This window comes from Microcebus murinus, chromosome 8, assembly GCF_040939455.1.
Source record: "Microcebus murinus isolate Inina chromosome 8, M.murinus_Inina_mat1.0, whole genome shotgun sequence".
NCBI classification, from domain to species: Eukaryota; Metazoa; Chordata; class Mammalia; order Primates; family Cheirogaleidae; genus Microcebus; species Microcebus murinus.
The window spans coordinates 98,315,083-98,332,130 of NC_134111.1; the positions used below are offsets into that span (position 1 = coordinate 98,315,083).

The following is a 17,048-nucleotide window of genomic DNA, read 5'->3' on the forward strand; positions in this document are numbered from 1 at the left end:
GTGGTTCTGTGGCCACACCTAGAGAAACACTGTTCAAGGGAAAGAATAAAACAGATAATCATCAGCTACTTTTAGGAATATTCCCTTTAAGGCCAAAAAATATACAGATTTTATATAATACAAAAACTCACTGACCATTTTTAAAGAGGACAAAATTTATTTACTTGTATGTAAATAAAAATCACGTGGAAATTATAAAGCACATGATATACAGTTAACATATATCTTCAAATAACTCTGAATAACAACACAAAATGGAAATATTTGCTGTAATTCTTTACAGCATTCTCTATTATTGTGTTCTCAACAGGAATATTGCAAACAGGGCTTACTGTATTTTTGTAATATGGAAACTTCTACTGATTTGTTAGAAGTCACCACTTCCAAAAACATAGTAAGACAACAAACAACTGTACAAACTGAATGTGAGGAAGTGTAACTTGGATGCAATTAGAGCTGGGTTATTGGATAAAAAGTTCATATTTATGATGTACAGCCAGCAGCGTGAGCATGCAAATGTATTGGCTATAGCACCATTCAAAATATGTAACACTGCCTCTTGTTAATTTGGTGTTGTCAGAAAATAAAAGTAATGAAGTGATATAGTCAGTGTTAAAATATGCAACATGTTTTTCATTCTCACCACCCTAATTTTGTGGTAAATATATATTTATATAGCATTGCCTCAGCTTTTAAGATTACCTTTATCGAAATAGAGAGCTGGATTCTTCAACAGCAGCCAAAGCTGTAATGATTAACAAACAGGTCATTGTGTTGAACCAAATGGAGTATGACATGCAACTTATTATCTATAATAATTTACAGGCAATTTTTGAATCATTGGAGGTAATATCGAGTGTGTATATTAGCTATGCTTTTGTTTCTTTTTTCCATTAGCTGCCTTTTATTATTTTGGTGGTCCTTTCATTACACAACCCCTCCCACTAGACATTACAGCAGGAAATAATGGAGAAAAAAGGAAACTTGTCCATTGAATCACTTGTTAACATCTTGGAAGGGCTTGGCAGAGCATAACTGAAACTGCGGGCTAAAATTAGGCTAGGGGTAACATTCTGTGATTCCAATTCCTAATAGCATTCCTGCCTCTAATTACCAAGGACAATTGAGAATGGGCTGTATTTCACTTTAGATAGATTTGACCCAAGACATTGGCAATGTTATTAAAGGATTGGGGGGGGGGATGAGCAAATGTGAGTAGAAATTTAAATAGTTTTAAAATATGTATAAACAAGTAAGGCAGCCAGAAATTTCATAATGATTCTGGGAGGAACATTCTGCAGTCTGAAAAATGTTTGGCATAGAAAAATAGACATCTCACATAATGGAAGGGCATTATTTGATGTCATGGATCACAGTTATCTTCTGTATGAAATCAATCAAGAGAACTATTTTTAAAACTGTGCAGCACTCAGGCAAATGAACGATCTATATAACAACAAGAGGCGTTGGAGATGGGCTGTTTGTCACCACTCCTCCAATGTCAGGTACACAGGTGACATCTAGACCAAAGGCATTCCATTTATTACCCTCACTACTTGATGGTGTTATATTTTGGATTAGCAACATGCTTTACAAATGATTTAACCACCAACTTTATAGGTCAATTTGCAATTAGTTGTATGTAATACTTTGGGGGGAGGAGAAACTCGGAAAAATTGTTAGAGGCCCCAGATCATGCTCATAATCTAAGACAGAAGCCAATGGATATGAATATAAGTGCTTGAATTGTAGCCCTTGATTCAATGATTGTGTGTACATATATAGCTTTTGCTAAGGACATCATTAATAATATTTATTTGTTAAGGTTTTGTCTCAAGATTCAGTTTGTAACTGGATAATATTGAATTAGGATTGATGCCAAATGCCTTTTCTTAGAGGAAGATTTATAAATTGTACACCCTAGCTGCAGAATTCTTTTATAAAAATATAAACCGGCCGGGCACTGTGGTTCACACCTGTAATCTTAGCACTTTGGGAGGCTGAGGCGTGGGAGGATTGCTTGAGGCCAGGAGTTTGAGACCAGCCTGACCAAGAGTGAGACCCGTCTTTACAGAAAATTAGCTGGGCATGGTGGCGTGCACCTGTAGTCCCAGCTAATTGGGAGGCTGAGGCAGGAGGATCACTCAAGCCCAGGAGTTTGAGGTTGCAGTGAGCTATGATGACACCAATGCACTCTAGCCTGGTGACAGAGTGAAACCCTGTCTCAAAAACAAAAACAAAAAAACCCATGTGTAACTGTTAGAGCCTGGCTTTTTTTTTTATATTATTAGATCAATAGCTCCCGTAATAATTAATTTCTGAAATTGAGTCATATTCTTGTGCTTGAAACCCATTTATCTGAGAGCTTTCCAGAAGCATAGAGATACTTCAGTTTCACCTTACAGAGAAGCAGCTGAGTTGAAAAGCGTTTATTCCCTGTCTTTGCCTTAAAAGCTGTATCTAAAACCCTAGTTCCAGTGGATAAGAAAGAATAGTTTTTATAAGAGCATTTCTGCCAGTTTTTCAATAGGCTGTCTTTGAAGAACATTGTCATCTCTAAGACATATGTAGACCTTAATACCTTCTAGCATTGCTTCCCCCTAGAGAGGCAGTGCGGCTTACAAACGAGGCCATGACAATGGCATTTACAAATGACAATGCCAGTTACCATGCAAAGTGCTTTCCCACATTCTGTCATAGGTGCCTCCCAGCAGCCATGTGAGGTAGGCATGAGTATCACAATGAAATCTTTGACACGAAACATTACATGACACTAAACGTGTGCACCATCCATGTATTTTCTTCTGGATTGTTCTATAATTCGAATACACGGTTGAATGAGTAAAAAGAGTATTCCTACCATGTAAAGCATACCACATATATAGAAGGAAAAATCATATTTTTGCGTGATGTCGTAGATCCACCCTACAAAACAAAAAAAGAATATATTCAGTGTGATGTAGTTGATACAATAAAAGTCAAGAACACAAAGCAGGTATTTGTTGCTACTATAAATATTTCTAAAATAATTTATTTACATGTCATTTAATGCCAAAATGTTTCATTTAGCCATTTTCTCTATAAGCCAGTGTTCTCAATGCCTGGGGATGGCTGCATTCATCTTTTAAGCCACTCAGGGACTTTTTTTTTTTTTTGAGACAGAGTCTCGCTTTGTTGCCCAGGCTAGAGTGAGTGCCGTGGCGTCAGCCTAGCTCACAGCAACCTCAAACTCCTGGGCTCGAGCGATCCTACTGCCTCAGCCTCCCGAGTAGCTGGGACTACAGGCATGCGCCACCATGCCCGGCTAATTTTTTATATACATGTCAGTTGGCCAATTAATTTCTTTCTATTTATAGTAGAGATGGGGTCTCGCTCTTGCTCAGGCTGGTTTCCAACTCTTGACCTTGAGCAATCCGCCCGCCTCGGCCTCCCAGAGTGCTAGGATTACAGGCGTGAGCCACCGCGCCCAGCCCACTCAGGGACTTTTGAAGGTACTTAAGGCAGTACCTGGCTGACCCACGGGAGAACCTATGGTTACCTTGCAGGCCGATACAAAGCCAGCAGTGAAAAGTGAATCCAGTGATCTTTTTTCACAAGTACAAACACTGGTCTTTTCTCAAACCTTCAAAACTCTTGTAAAGGTCCTTGCCTGCGAGAGTGGCCACTGCGTTGGTGCTCTGGGGCTTGGACCCTGGCTAGCTAGAAAATAAACCTCCTCTTGTGTGATTGCAAAAAAAAAAAAAAAAAAAAAAAAACCTCTTGTAAAGAAGTTTATAGTGTGTATCAAAAGAGGCCGAGCAGAAGACATCTGAACTTTCACTCATTCTAAAGTATTTGAGGGTAAATATGTTCTAGGAAGAATCAAAATCTCTAGGTTTTATAAATTCCACATTTATAGATAACAAAACTTTATACAACTGTAAATTGCCAGAGATACAGCCTTAGATGCTGACTAAATTATCAGTTCTTTTCAAATAATAATTTAATATTATAATCTAACATTTTCACATAATAATCTTATTAGACACTTGTAAAATACCACTATATTTCATGGATTCTAAGACACTGATGTGCCATTATTTATAAATATCAGTAAGAAAGAAATATTCTTATAAATTCAAATACAACAGTGTTTTCTTAGGACTTTGTAAAATGCATTTGAATTTCAAAGATGTTAAAATATGGAAAAATGTATCTTGGAAATTATGAAATATGATTTTTTTTAACTTCATTAATTAATTCTAAGAATTGGTGACATGTCATGGTTCCCACATAGCCAACTATGTGAACTGAGAGGATGGAGCTACACACAAGAATATTATGTGTGGTAAAAATGTAAATTTTGAACACCCACTTTTTCCATTGTAGTAAGTATATTAATTAGCAAAGACTTAAAGAAAATATAAATGATCTAATGACCAAACATAGTCTTCCATGGCCACTCTTCTTTTAAAAAATAGGTAACTGGGCAGGGCGAGGTGGCTCATGCCTGTAATCCTAGCACTCTGGGAGGCCGAGGCCGGTGGATTGCTCAAAGTCAGGAGTTGGAAACCAGCCTGAGCAAGAGCGAGATCCTGTCTCTACCATAAATAGAAAGAAATTAATTGGCCAACTAATATATATAGAAAAAATTAGCTGGGCACGGTGGCGCATGCCTGTAGTCCCCGATACTTGGGAGGCTGAGGCAGGAGGATTGCTTGAGCCCAGGAGTTTGAGGTTGCTGTGAGCTAGGCTGACGCCACGGCACTCACTCTAGCCTGGGCAACAAAGTGAGACCCTGTCTCAAAAAAGAAAAAAAAAAAAAAGCTAACTGGCAACAGCCACACAAAAGCAACCAGGCAAGGTGGAAACCAGTTCCTCTGACTTCCTAGCGGTTGTATGTATCCCTTTGTTTATTGTATCTAGTGCATAATTAATGTGCCTGGATTATCTATTTACAGGGATCAGTCAAGGCATGCATAAAGAAAAACATTTAATAGCATAAAAAACTTATAATCTTTTAACAAGTTAAAAGCTATGAATTCTGGAAATACTTTAAAAGTAAACCAAGTTTTTGAATTTGTTGTTCGATATAAAAATAGAAAAGAAAAAAAATAACAGACTCTTTAGAAGTGGCTCAGTACAATGCTCTATCATCTTTCCTTAATCTACAATTTGAAACAGGAAGGGCAAAAAAAGATTAAACATAACCTAAAAATCATGATTCGGTTTCAAAATTGAATCAGAACAACACTGATTCAATAAAACAGAACAAAAATGTACCCAACTTCTGGTCAGTGTTACCAATCGCCAGCTATGGACCGCTGTGAATTATGACAAAGTGAACAATCCACTTGTTGATGACGCAGAATGGCGTGATGTATGCGGAGTACCTGATGGGACTATCTATCATCTGCAAATGTAACAACGTCAATCAATACAAATGAGGTTCTCCTGCTCCACTCATCCCGTGTGAAAGCTGACCGTATCATTATAACAGCTAAGTCCTTGCTTTTCATAGGATCAAGTGATTGAGAGTAGAAACGATGGCTCCAAGTAACAAACCCCGACAGCTGAAATAAGTTGAACTATTATTTATTTATTGCTGCCTAACTTGAGCCTCAGAAATAGGACAAAATCCTACTCAACAGGAAAATTGATTTTGTCTTTAGTTCTGACTATTTTATATACTTTTTTGTTTGAGGTGGTTGATTGTAAGCTCCAGGCCTCTGTGATGTGGCCCCTGCCTACCTGTCTTCCCTGCTTCCCTGAGCTTACTCACCAGCACAAATCATACTGAGGACTTTGGAGTTTCAAGGGCATTTTTCTTGGTTCCATCTGTACATGTACTGCTTCCCCCTCTGGCGGGGACAGTAAGAAATACCACCCCGTAGGATCTTCTCTCTGCCCCAACCCCCATCTTTATTCTGCAGGATATATTAACAGAAAATGTCTGCTAAATATATTATGTGTTGCTACAGCCTTAAATTCATTATTTTTTAAAACAATCTTGCCTCTTTCCTCTAAAAGTAAAAGCATCTCCACATGCCCCAAGCTTTAAAAGTAACTAATATGTCAATTTTTTAAAAAAGAAATCACATGCAACTGCAAACAATTTAATATAGTACAACTTATAGGAGTTGTCTTAAGTTTTATGTTTAATCAATCCATAGGTTTACTCCAATGTACCTTTAGGACTTATTGATAAATAACTCCGGATCCTGCCATCTCTCTTTGGTGCCTATTGTAATATTTCCTGTACTTTGAACTCAAACCCAGTCAGGTGCAGAGCAGGCCAGGAGAGACAGTATTTTACCTGGAGCTTGGACCCTCAGCATGTGTCGACACAACCCTTTCCTGCAAGCGGCCTTCCCCACTCATCCTTCACCCCTCCACTCCCTCGAAGTCTCATCTCAGTTCCTTGATTTGGAACCTGGGAGCCCTGGCAACCCTGACCCAACCACCAATTCAAATCAACAGCTTCAGAGAAAAACCTGGCTCCCTATTAAATTGCATTCTCTTCTCATTTGAGTCTGTCAAATGAGAATGGTTGTTTTTCCTATTAATTAAATAAGTATTTCCAGTTCATAGTGAAAAGCATTGAAAATTATTGCTTTGTGTTTTTTTTTGTTGTTGTTGTTTTTTGAGACAGAGTCTCACTCTGTTGCCCGGGCTAGAGTGCCATGGTATCAGGCTAGCTCACAGCAACCTCAAACGCCTGGGCTCAAGCGATCCTTCTGCCTCAGCCTCTCGAGTAGCTGGGACTACAGGCAGATACCACCATGCCTGGCTAATTTTTTCTATATATTTCAGTTGGCCAATTAATTTGCTTTCTATTTTTAGTAGAGACGGGTCTCACTCTTGCTCAGGCTGGTTTTGAACTCCTGACCTTGAGCGATCCTCCCGCCTCGGCCTCCCAGAGTGCTAGGATTACAGGCGTGAGCCACCACGCCCTGCCAAAAATTATTGTTAAGGTGTTAGATTTTATGGGTCTGGAGGAGATACTGTGTCTATTTGTGGTCAGCCAGATCTTTAAAAGAGTTGAACTGAATGTCCAGCAATACTATAAATGAACTAAGTCAAGAAGTTCGTGTTGCTAAGTGTCATGATTGAAATGTCTGTTCACTGTCTCTGACTGTACATTACATTCTTCTCCTAAATGAAAATGTGTGATTGTCTACCAGGGTACTAAATGGCACCAGGTTTTTTAATGCCAGTAGAAACCTCTTTGAGAAATGGAAAACACACTTTTTTCTGAATGAATTTTTAGAACAGGCAATGTGAACAGTAATTTTCCTTGCTGCAAACTCAGCTAAGTAATAATTTCTAGCCCATCTCAAATTTCTAACAAGAATTTATTGTGGTCATTTAATCACTCACACTGCCAGGCACTCTGACCCTGTGGTGTATAAATGCTGGGCTTGCATCTTATTGCAATGTAGGCTGCTTGGCCTGTAAGGTCAATGAATTAAACGCAATGCAGGTAGCCCATGAATGTTTTTTACCATTTCTTGGTGCATGAGTTCAGTGGAAGGAGAAGAAAGCAACAAACACAAAGAAAGAAAGGCCACTTTATGTTGCTGGCCTGGACAGGAAGATCAGAACATTGATTCTGGAGTTCCCCTAGCAGCATGTGATGATAAACGAAGGTGCAATAGCTGAAGCTACAGCAGCCATTGTGTGATCATGAGGCAACTAGCAAGAGGAAAAGGCCAAGAGGTCTCTGAGACACTGTCTCACTATCAGCCAGTGCTTGGGCTCTATATTGCTGGTTATGTGACACAATTAACTCTGTTTAGACTACCATTGTCAAGATGTTCTCTTGTAACCAAATGCATCCCTACCTGATAGAGAATTCTACATGAGACCAGTGAGCAATGTCAGCTCTTTCAACTCCCAATATAGTTTGCTGCACTGCTATCGTTATTCACCTAAAAATGCTGCATCTGCATCTCCGTATGCAGACGACAGGAGCAGCCTGGTCCAGGAGGAACCCATATGTAGCCATGGGGCTTCCTAAAGTGACTTTGAAGCCTTAAACCTTTACTCAGCTGGCTGCCAGTTGTCAGCTGAATACATAAAAATCTGTGATTTCTTGAACTTCAAATTCTAATGGGTACTTAAAAATGGGTTTGTTGGCACAGCCCTCTGCCAGTGGGGTCCTAAGAGATGAGGTGACTTTAGGATCTAAAGAGAGACTGGGAAGAAAGGGGCAGGGAGGGCTCTGTCCTATACCATGGAGTTCCCCCATCCACTGAGAAGAGTTTTCCTGCCAGAGAATGTGAGAATAAAAAGCCTGGAGAGGCCAGACAGGCAGGGGTGGGCGGGCAGGGAAGACATCTGAACAGCTGAGGCTCCACTAAGTCATCCTGAAACACTGCACAAAGCCTCTAGCAGCTCTGACAATCACCACTGGTCCTGGCTCGCCCTCTGATGGCCACCTCCAGAGAGCAGCTTTGTGTTGATGTTTGGCCCCAGCCCCTGCCACCCTATGTGGGCTCCTGCTTCCAATTTTTGGACATAAGATAGACCTTGTCGGCAGGGCGTGGTGGCTCACGCCTGTAATCCTAGCACTCTGGGAGGCCAAGGTGGGAGGATCTCTCAAGGTCAGGAGTTCGAAACCAGCTCTGAGCAAGAGCAAGACCCGCCTCTACTAAAAACAGAAAGAAATTAATTGGCCAACTAAAAAAATATATAGAAAAAATTAGCCAGGCATGGTGGCGCATGCCTGTAGTCCCAGCTACTCAGGAGGCTGAGGCAGAAGGATCACTTGAGCCCAGGAGTTTGAGGTTGCTGTGAGCTAGGCCGACGCCACAGCACTGTAGCCCAGGCAACAGAGTGAGACTCTGTCTAAAAAAAAAAAAAAAAAAAAAAAGATAGACCTTGTCACCTTTGCCCAGTACCTGGCATCTTGGGATTTGAGTCCACCTGCCCGATGCTAATTTGCCTTTCCACGAAGCCAAACGACAGGTTCAGAGAAGTACCAGCTCAGACACAAGACTCCTCAGTGTCCATGACTTCTGGTACACCCACTGCAGGAGGCAAATTCTCTGGGGAACTAAGTGAATGCAGGGGAGAGTCCTCACCCTCTATGTTGCCAACTGGTGGCCTCTAGGCCTGTGGGAGGCAGGATGTCCCCACCCCAAGGATGCACATGTCCTAATCCCTGGACGCTGTGGATGTGTAACCCAACATGGCTAAAAGGACTTTGCACATGCGATCAAGTTAAGGACCCTGAGATGAGGAGAAGATCCTGGACTGTCCAGGTGAGCCCGACGTAACCACAGGCATCCTTACAAGGGAAAGGAGGAAGCAGGGAGCAAGGGAGGGAAGAGGAGGCGCCGCTGGCTTAGGATATGCAGGAAGTGGGTGCATGAGCCAAGGAGTGAGGCGGCCTCCAGAGCATGGAGAAGGCAAGGAAGCAAGTTCCCCTGGAGCCTCCAGGAGTGCAGCTCCGCCATCTGGATTTTAGCCCAGTGGGACCCACTTTTTGACCTCCAGAATAGTAAGATAATAAATCTGTATTGTTTTAAGCCACTAAGTTTATGGCAATTTATCACTGCAGCAATGGGAAGCGAATACAGGCCTAGCTCCAGCCTACGGATGTGTCATGTTGGACCTTCACCAGGTGTTCTGAAAATCTGGACGTGTCACCTAAGAGTCCAGATTTCTAGCTTCGCTTAACGGGAGAAAACAACAATAAGATCTGGCAAGAACTCTCAGTATTTCTTGGTGACGGAAATCAGTTGGAGCTGGGCAGAGGCTGCCCTCTTCAGACGGGCAGGGGCCCTGCAGTATCCCACCGTCCTCACCTGCTTTGTTTCCTAGATTTACCAGCCTGGCTGGCAGCTTTAGCATGGGGAGAAGGATTAAAAGTTCCTAACTTCAATATAATATTCATTATAATGTTTATGCCATCACACCCTCACTCTCTGCATACACGCTGAGGCCTTCAAACCTCAGAGAGTTTACCTGCAAAAGGTGGTCCCAGCAATGCAGAGATGCCATTAGCACAGATGATGATGCCGTAGGCGTTGGCCAGGTGTTCGATGCCAACCAAGTCTTCGGTCACGACAGGCATTAGGGAGAAATAACCGCTGGAAAAGCCTATCAGAGCACAGATGACGGCCAGGCTGGCGTACGTGTGCATCAACGGCAGAATAAAAATGCTGACGACCAGGGTGAAGTTGGCCATCAGGAAGACATTCCAAATGCTGATGCAAGGTAAGTCGGCCACGATGCCCAGGATCACTTTTCCAAAGATGTGGACTATTGCTATAATTGAAGTCAGAGGGAAAACATCATTCTGCTCTGATAAATTATACAAATTGACTATTTCTGGGAGGTGAATGAAGGGGATGACAAAGCTGCTGTATGCAAACAAAGCCCAGAAAATAAAGGCTACAAACATTCGATTGGTAAAGAGCGAGGCCGTCCCGAAATAGCCCGAGTACCACTCCGAGAGGCCCTTCCTGACCCTCAAGGTCAGCTGGCTGACGGTCTTCAGAACCCGCAGGGCGCACAAGTTCTTCCTGGGCAGGGCCTGATCTGGGCACTCCTGGGCTTGCAGGTCACAAAGGGTGTCCCCGTTCCCGAGCCCCCCAGCCCTCTCTTCCGTTCTGCCCAGCTGTCCGTTTGACTTCACAGATTCAGCGGAGAGCTCCGGGAGGACTCTCGGCTCCTTCCCTCCTGGGTGGTTTCCGTCTTTCTGAGGGGAGAGGGGCCTCATGAGCGCCCCACAAACACACAGGTTTAAGGACACAGCACCTTGGATGAACATCGCATTCCGCCACCCGTACTCCGCGCACAGGTACTTGAGCAGCACGGTCATTAGGAACGTGCCAAATCCTGTCCCCGTGGTGCTGAGGCCCTGGGCCAGGGCTCGCCTCTTCTGGAAATACTTCCCCACCATGACCACGGCCGGCAGGTAGGCCATCCCGCTGCCAAGGCCTGCGCGGGTTGAGAGGGGGAAAGGCAACAGTACAACATCAGTGGCCGGAGCCAGCATTTGCAGATCATCTGATGACTTCCCTTACATTAGTGTCTATGTGTACCTTTTCTTTCTACAAAGAAACAATAGTGATTTTAAAAAAGCAGCACTGAGGATAAGAACCAGGGGGGACTGTCCACAGAGCGGGTATCTACGTGTCATTTCCCCCAACAGGCTTTGCAATAACAAAATGAAGCCACATTACCGGAATACTGGTACGCGCTGGACTGCCCAGAGCACACAGCATGTGCCTAGGGATTTGCTAAAAAAAAAATGAATGGCCTCTCTGAGCGCCTCTGTTGTCTCAGGCCTCTGCTAATTGCGCCAAGTACCCAGGAAGGCACACGGACCAGGGCATGAAGAGCCACTGCAGGCATCTGCAGCAGCCTCGGGAATGGGCTGATTCGGTCACAAATTAATTGGAAGAATAAAAGGAATCATAATGTCCCCATAAATAGACATAGCTACTCGATGTCAACACCACACAATACTTATTGTATCACTGATGTTTAACTGTATTCAAACAATTAAAACAGGGGTAGTTTACTATTTACATTGATAAAAACAAAATGCTGGTCGGGGGAGGCTGGGTGTGTGTTCATGGCAGGGAGAGTCAGAACTCTACTTGACACTCAATTTTGCTACGAACCTAAAATTTCTCTTTAAAAAGTGAAGTCTATTGGCCGGGCGCGGTGGCTCACCCCTGTAATCCTAGCACTCTGGGAGGCCGAGGCGGGCGGATTGCTGGAGGTCAGGAGTTCAAAGCCAGCCTGAGCAAGAGTGAGACCCCGTCTCTACTATAAATAGAAAGAAATTAATTGGCCAACTAATATATATAGAAAAAATTAGCCGGGCATGGTGGCGCATGCCTGTAGTCCCAGCTACTCGGGAGGCTGAGGCAGAAGGATTACTTGAGCCCTGGAGTTTGAGGTTGCTGTGAGCTAGGCTGACGCCATGGCACTCACTCTAGCCTGGGCAACAAAGTGAGATTCTGTCTCAAAAAAAAAAGGCCACAAACAATAGATGCTGGCGTGGATGCAGAGAGAAAGGAATGCTTATAAACTGTAGAAGGGAGTGCAAATTAGTACCACATCTATGGAAAATACTGTGGAGATTCCTCAAATAAGTAAAAGTAGACCTACCATTCAATCCAGCAATCCCACTACTAGGTATCTACCTAAAGGAAAAGAAGTAATTTTATCGAAAAGACACTGTACTTGAATGTTTATTGCAGCACGGTTCATAATTGCAAAGATGTGGAATCAACCCACGTGCCCATCAATTCATGAGTGGATTAACAAAATGTGGTATACATATACCATGGAGTACTACTCAGCCACGAAGAAGGATGAATTAATGCCTTTTACAACAATTTGGATGGAACTGGAGACCATTATCCTAAGGTGAAGTATCTAAAGAATGGCAAAACAAACACAACATGTACTCGATATTAAATTGGAACTAACCGATGAGCACACATGTGCACAGAAGGAAGTAAACTCAGTGGAAATCAAGCAAAGGGGAGGTGGGTGAAAACCTACCTAAATGGTACAATGAACACTAACTACCTGGGTGATAGGCACACTTATTGCCCTTTCTCAAGCATCACAAAAGCGATCCATGTAACCCAAAACATTTGTACCCCCATAATGATTTGGAAAAAAGGACAATTAAACTAGCTTCTAAGTGACACCCAGCAGAAGTGATGGCAGGTCCCCAAGCCTCCTGACCAGCCTCAGTGAGGGCCACAGTGTCCCAGTACTTTGCATTATAGGGGAAATGAGCATGAAGAAAATGGCTATCTTTAACTTTAGTCAAACCCTGGATTAATGGCTTTTAAGTCCATAAAAGACAGAAATCTCTAATTTCCTGATATTCGAAGAGTCAGAGAAAAATATTCACTAGTTGATAAGCTAGGCCTACACTCTGACAAGTTTGTTGGCTTTTGATTATCTGAAATATCTGAATAGTGTTTGAGAAAATTAATAGAAATTTGAAGTTGAAATTTAGAAATTACATGACATCTACTGAATGATTATACAGCTGATGTTTGAACAACACGGGTTTGAACTTTTCAGGTCTATTTATGTGTGGATTTTCTTGTGCCTCTGCCACCCCTGAGACAGCAAGATCAACTCCTCTTCCTCCTCTTCCATCCTACTAGATGTGAAGATGAGGATGAAAACCTTTATCATGATCCATTTAATAAATAGTAAATGTATATTCTCTTCCTTATGATTTTCTTGATAACATTTTCTTTTTTTTAGCTTACTTTATGGTAAGAATGCAGTATATAATACATATACAAAATATGTGTTAATTGACTGTTTATGTTATCCATAAGGCTTCCAGTCAACAGTAGGCTATTAGTAGGTTAGTTTTGGGGGAGTCAGAAGTTACATGCGGATTTTCAACTGCATGGGAGGCTGGTGCTATTCGAGGATCAACTGTAAATCTGTATGCAAAACCCCGTGTGATGAGTGAATGCCCTCTGAGAAATAAAAATTCCTTGTAGATTTCTATGGCTAATATAAATTTTGGGGACCTTGTCCCTTTGTATAAGCTGGTTGTTCTCTCTGCTGGAGAGTTCTTACTCTCAACAGACCTAGGAGTCATGCCCTCATCTCCTGCCCATCTCTCACCTTCTCAGTGAAGCCTACCCTGACTATCCTATTTTCAAATGCAACCACCCCCTTCCCACCAGCCCCTTCCCGATCTCCCTTCCCTATCCATCTTTTATTTTTATTAATAACCATGGCACTTAGTCACATAATTTGCTTAATTAGTATGTGTATTGGTGCAGGCGTCCTCAAACTATGGCCCGTGGGCCACATGCGGGTGTTTTTGCCCGTTTGTTTTTTTTGTTTTGTTTTGTTTTTATTTCGGCATATTATGGGGGTACAGATTTTAAGGTTTCAATAAATGCCCATTTCCCCCCTCCCCCCAAAAGTCTGAGTCTCCATCATGACTATCCCCCAGATGGTGCACATCTCACTCATTATGTATGTATATACCCGCCCCCCTGCCCGTTTGTTTTTTTACTTCAAAATAAGATATGTGCAGTGTGCATAGGAATTTGTTCATAGTTTTGTTTTTTTTTTTTTTTTTTTTTTTGAGACAGAGTCTCGCTTTGTTGCCCAGGCTAGAGTGCCATGGCCTCAGCCTAGTTCACAGCAACCTCAAACTCCTGGGCTCAAGCGATCCTTCTGCCTCAGCCTCCCGAGTAGCTGGGACTACAGGCATGCGCCACCATACCCGGTTAATTTTTTCTATATATATTAGTTGGCCAATTAATTTCTTTCTATTTATAGTAGAGACGGGGTCTCGCTCTTGCTCAGGCTGGTTTCCAACTCTTGACCTTGAGCAATCCGTCCGCCTCGGCCTCCCAGAGTGCTAGGATTACAGGCGTGAGCCACCGTGCCCGGCCATAGTTTTTTTTTAAACTATAGTCCGGCCCTCCAACGGTCTGAGGGACAGTGAACTGGACCCCTGTTTAAAAAGTTTGAGGACCCCTGGTTTATGGTCTTTCCCTGTCTCTCCTTTTGCTAGACAATAAGCTCCATGAGGGCAGCGATCCTTTTGTGTCTTGTTCACTGATGTATGTGTGCCATGAGCCTAGAACAGTGCCTGCCACATAATGAGATGAATGAAAGAAAGTTCTACGAGAAGATGAAACAGTCATATTTAGAAATAATAGCAACCTTTTTCATACAAGATGAATTTTACATTTCCAAGGTTAAGGTATAAAAAATTCAGCAGCAGGCCGGGCGCTGTGGCTCACGCCTGTAATCCTAGCTCTTGGGAGGCCGAGGCGGGCGGATTGCTCAAGGTCAGGAGTTCAAAACCAGCCTGAGCAAGAGCGAGACCCCGTCTCTACTATAAATAGAAAGAAATTAATTGGCCAACTGATATATATATATAAAATTAGCTGGGCATAGTGGCGCATGCCTGTAGTCCCAGCTACTCGGGAGGCTGAGGCAGAAGGATCACTCGAGCCCAGGAGTTTGAGGTTGCTGTGAGCTAGGCTGACGCCACGGCACTCACTCTAGCCTGGACAACAAAGCGAGACTCTGTCTCAAAAAAAAAAAAAAAAAAAAAAAAAAAAAAAAAAAAAAATTCAGCAGCAAAATGGGTGCATCTCTGGCTATTTTGAGAAACTAGTTACTGTATCTGTTAAAGAACCAAGAGATTCTTTAATATTAAATATCGTGCCACAATATTGTTGCCTTTATGATAGAATTGGGAGGATGTATACGAGAAAGAATCCAGACGGCCTTGGGTTTAAATCCTGGCTCTATTGCCCATAGGTAACCGTGTGACCTTGATCAAGTCAGTTACTCTCTGAGGCTCAGCTTTCTTATTGGTAAATCGAAGACACCACCACCTGCTTATTGTGTGGTGCTGTAGTGTGTTGTGTGTTGTAGTGTGCTGTAGTGTGTTGTGTGTGTGTACGTGTAATATACCTGTGTCATAGCAAGCTGTCAATTAATGTTCATATCTTACCTCTTAGGCTATTGGCTAATGAAACAATTTAAGTCGGATTCAAAGTAAGCTTTTAAAAAACAGAATGGTTTAATGAATCTTCGTGTGCCCATTATCCAGCTTTGACAATTATCAACTCATGGCCAGTCTTGCCCCCACACTTCCCACCCCCGACTCCCTTCTTCATACTATTTTTATTTGTTTGTTTTAAGATAGGGTCTTGCTCTGTTGCCCAGGCTAGAATGCAGTGGCACCATCATAGCTCACTGCAACCTCAAACTCCTGGGCTTAAGTGATCTTCCTACCTCAGCCTTCTAAATAGCTGGGACTACAGAAGGGTGCCACCATGTCTGCCTAATTTTTCTGTTTTTGTAGAAATGGGGTCTAACTATGTTGCCCAGGGTGGTCTCAAACCCCTGGCCTCAAATGATCCTTCCACCTCGACCTCCCAAAGTGCTGGGATTACAGGCATGAGCCACCATGCCCAACCCTCCATACTATATTTTGAAGAAAATCATGATCTTATCTGAAAAACATGAGTAACTTGCTATCATTAAATATTCAGAAGGTATTCAAATTTCCAAATGTCTCATAAATGCCATTTTTTTTTTTTTGAGACAGTCTCACTCTGTTGCCTGGGGCTAGAGTGCCGTGGCATCAGACTAGCTCACAGCAACCTCAAACTCCTGGGCTCAAGCTATCCTCCTGCCTCAGCCTCCCTAGTAGGTGGGACTACGGGCATGTGCCACCATGCCCGGCTGATTTTTTCTATGTATTTTTAATTGTTCAATTAATTTCTTTCTATTTTTAGTAGAGATGGGGTCTTGCTCTTGCTCAGGCTGGGTCTCAAACTCCTGAGCTCAAACAGTCTGCCCGCCTCGGCCTCCTAGAGTGCTAGGATTACAGGCGTGAGGCATCTCACCCGGCCATAAATGATGTTTTTAAAAACTTGTTTAAATCAATATCCAAATAAGGCCTATACATTACTACTTGTTGATTTTAAGTCTGTTTTAGTCTCTCTCTTTTTTTTCCTTAGAATTTATCTGTTGAGGAAACAGGGTCATTTGTCCTATGGAATTTGCCATACACTGGATTTTGCTGATGGCACAAAAAAAGTTTAATTTCCATAATAAAAAATCTGATGTGGTAATGACCATAACCAACATCCTAAATGTAATATGGTTATGGTTTCTACACAGCAGCAGGACAAAATGGCTAAGAGAAGCAGAACTGAGGGGCATGAGCACAAGAACAGTGTTCGTTCTAACCTAGTAGGAACAATAAATGCTTCCTTGTGTAAGGGGGAAAGTCGTGCCCAACGTTGTAATATCCATTTCCCTATTACAGGGACTATCCACGCCCTTAGCAGCATTCACCACCCCCTTCCTTACGCGACTTTGTGAGCCATCGTTGGCACAGTTATTACTGCCTAAGGGATATGGCAGGTCAGGCAAAGCCCTATGAATGTCCACCCTTCGCAGGGCCCTGGGCCTATTCTTCACCACACCACACCCAGGATTAGAGGAGGTGCTCACAGCCGGGCGGGGCGCCCAGGTCAGGAGAGAAAATCCTGTGGTCCTGGGTCCTGGATGTGAAG

General features: G+C 42.7%; 1 protein-coding gene across 1 annotated transcript in view; it reads right to left on the reverse strand.

The window, feature by feature from the left end:
- Nucleotides 1–137: 137 nt before the first annotated feature.
- SLC16A14 (solute carrier family 16 member 14) overlaps nucleotides 138–17,048 on the reverse strand; it is a 32,027-nt gene continuing 15,116 nt past the window's right edge. The window contains exons 4-5 of the mRNA XM_012749358.3: nucleotides 9,952–10,929; nucleotides 138–2,925 (exon numbers count right to left, since the gene is read on the reverse strand). Coding sequence (XP_012604812.2) covers nucleotides 2,774–2,925; nucleotides 9,952–10,929 — 1,130 coding nt within the window. The 3' untranslated portion in view covers nucleotides 138–2,773. The remainder of the gene's footprint in view (nucleotides 2,926–9,951; nucleotides 10,930–17,048) is intronic.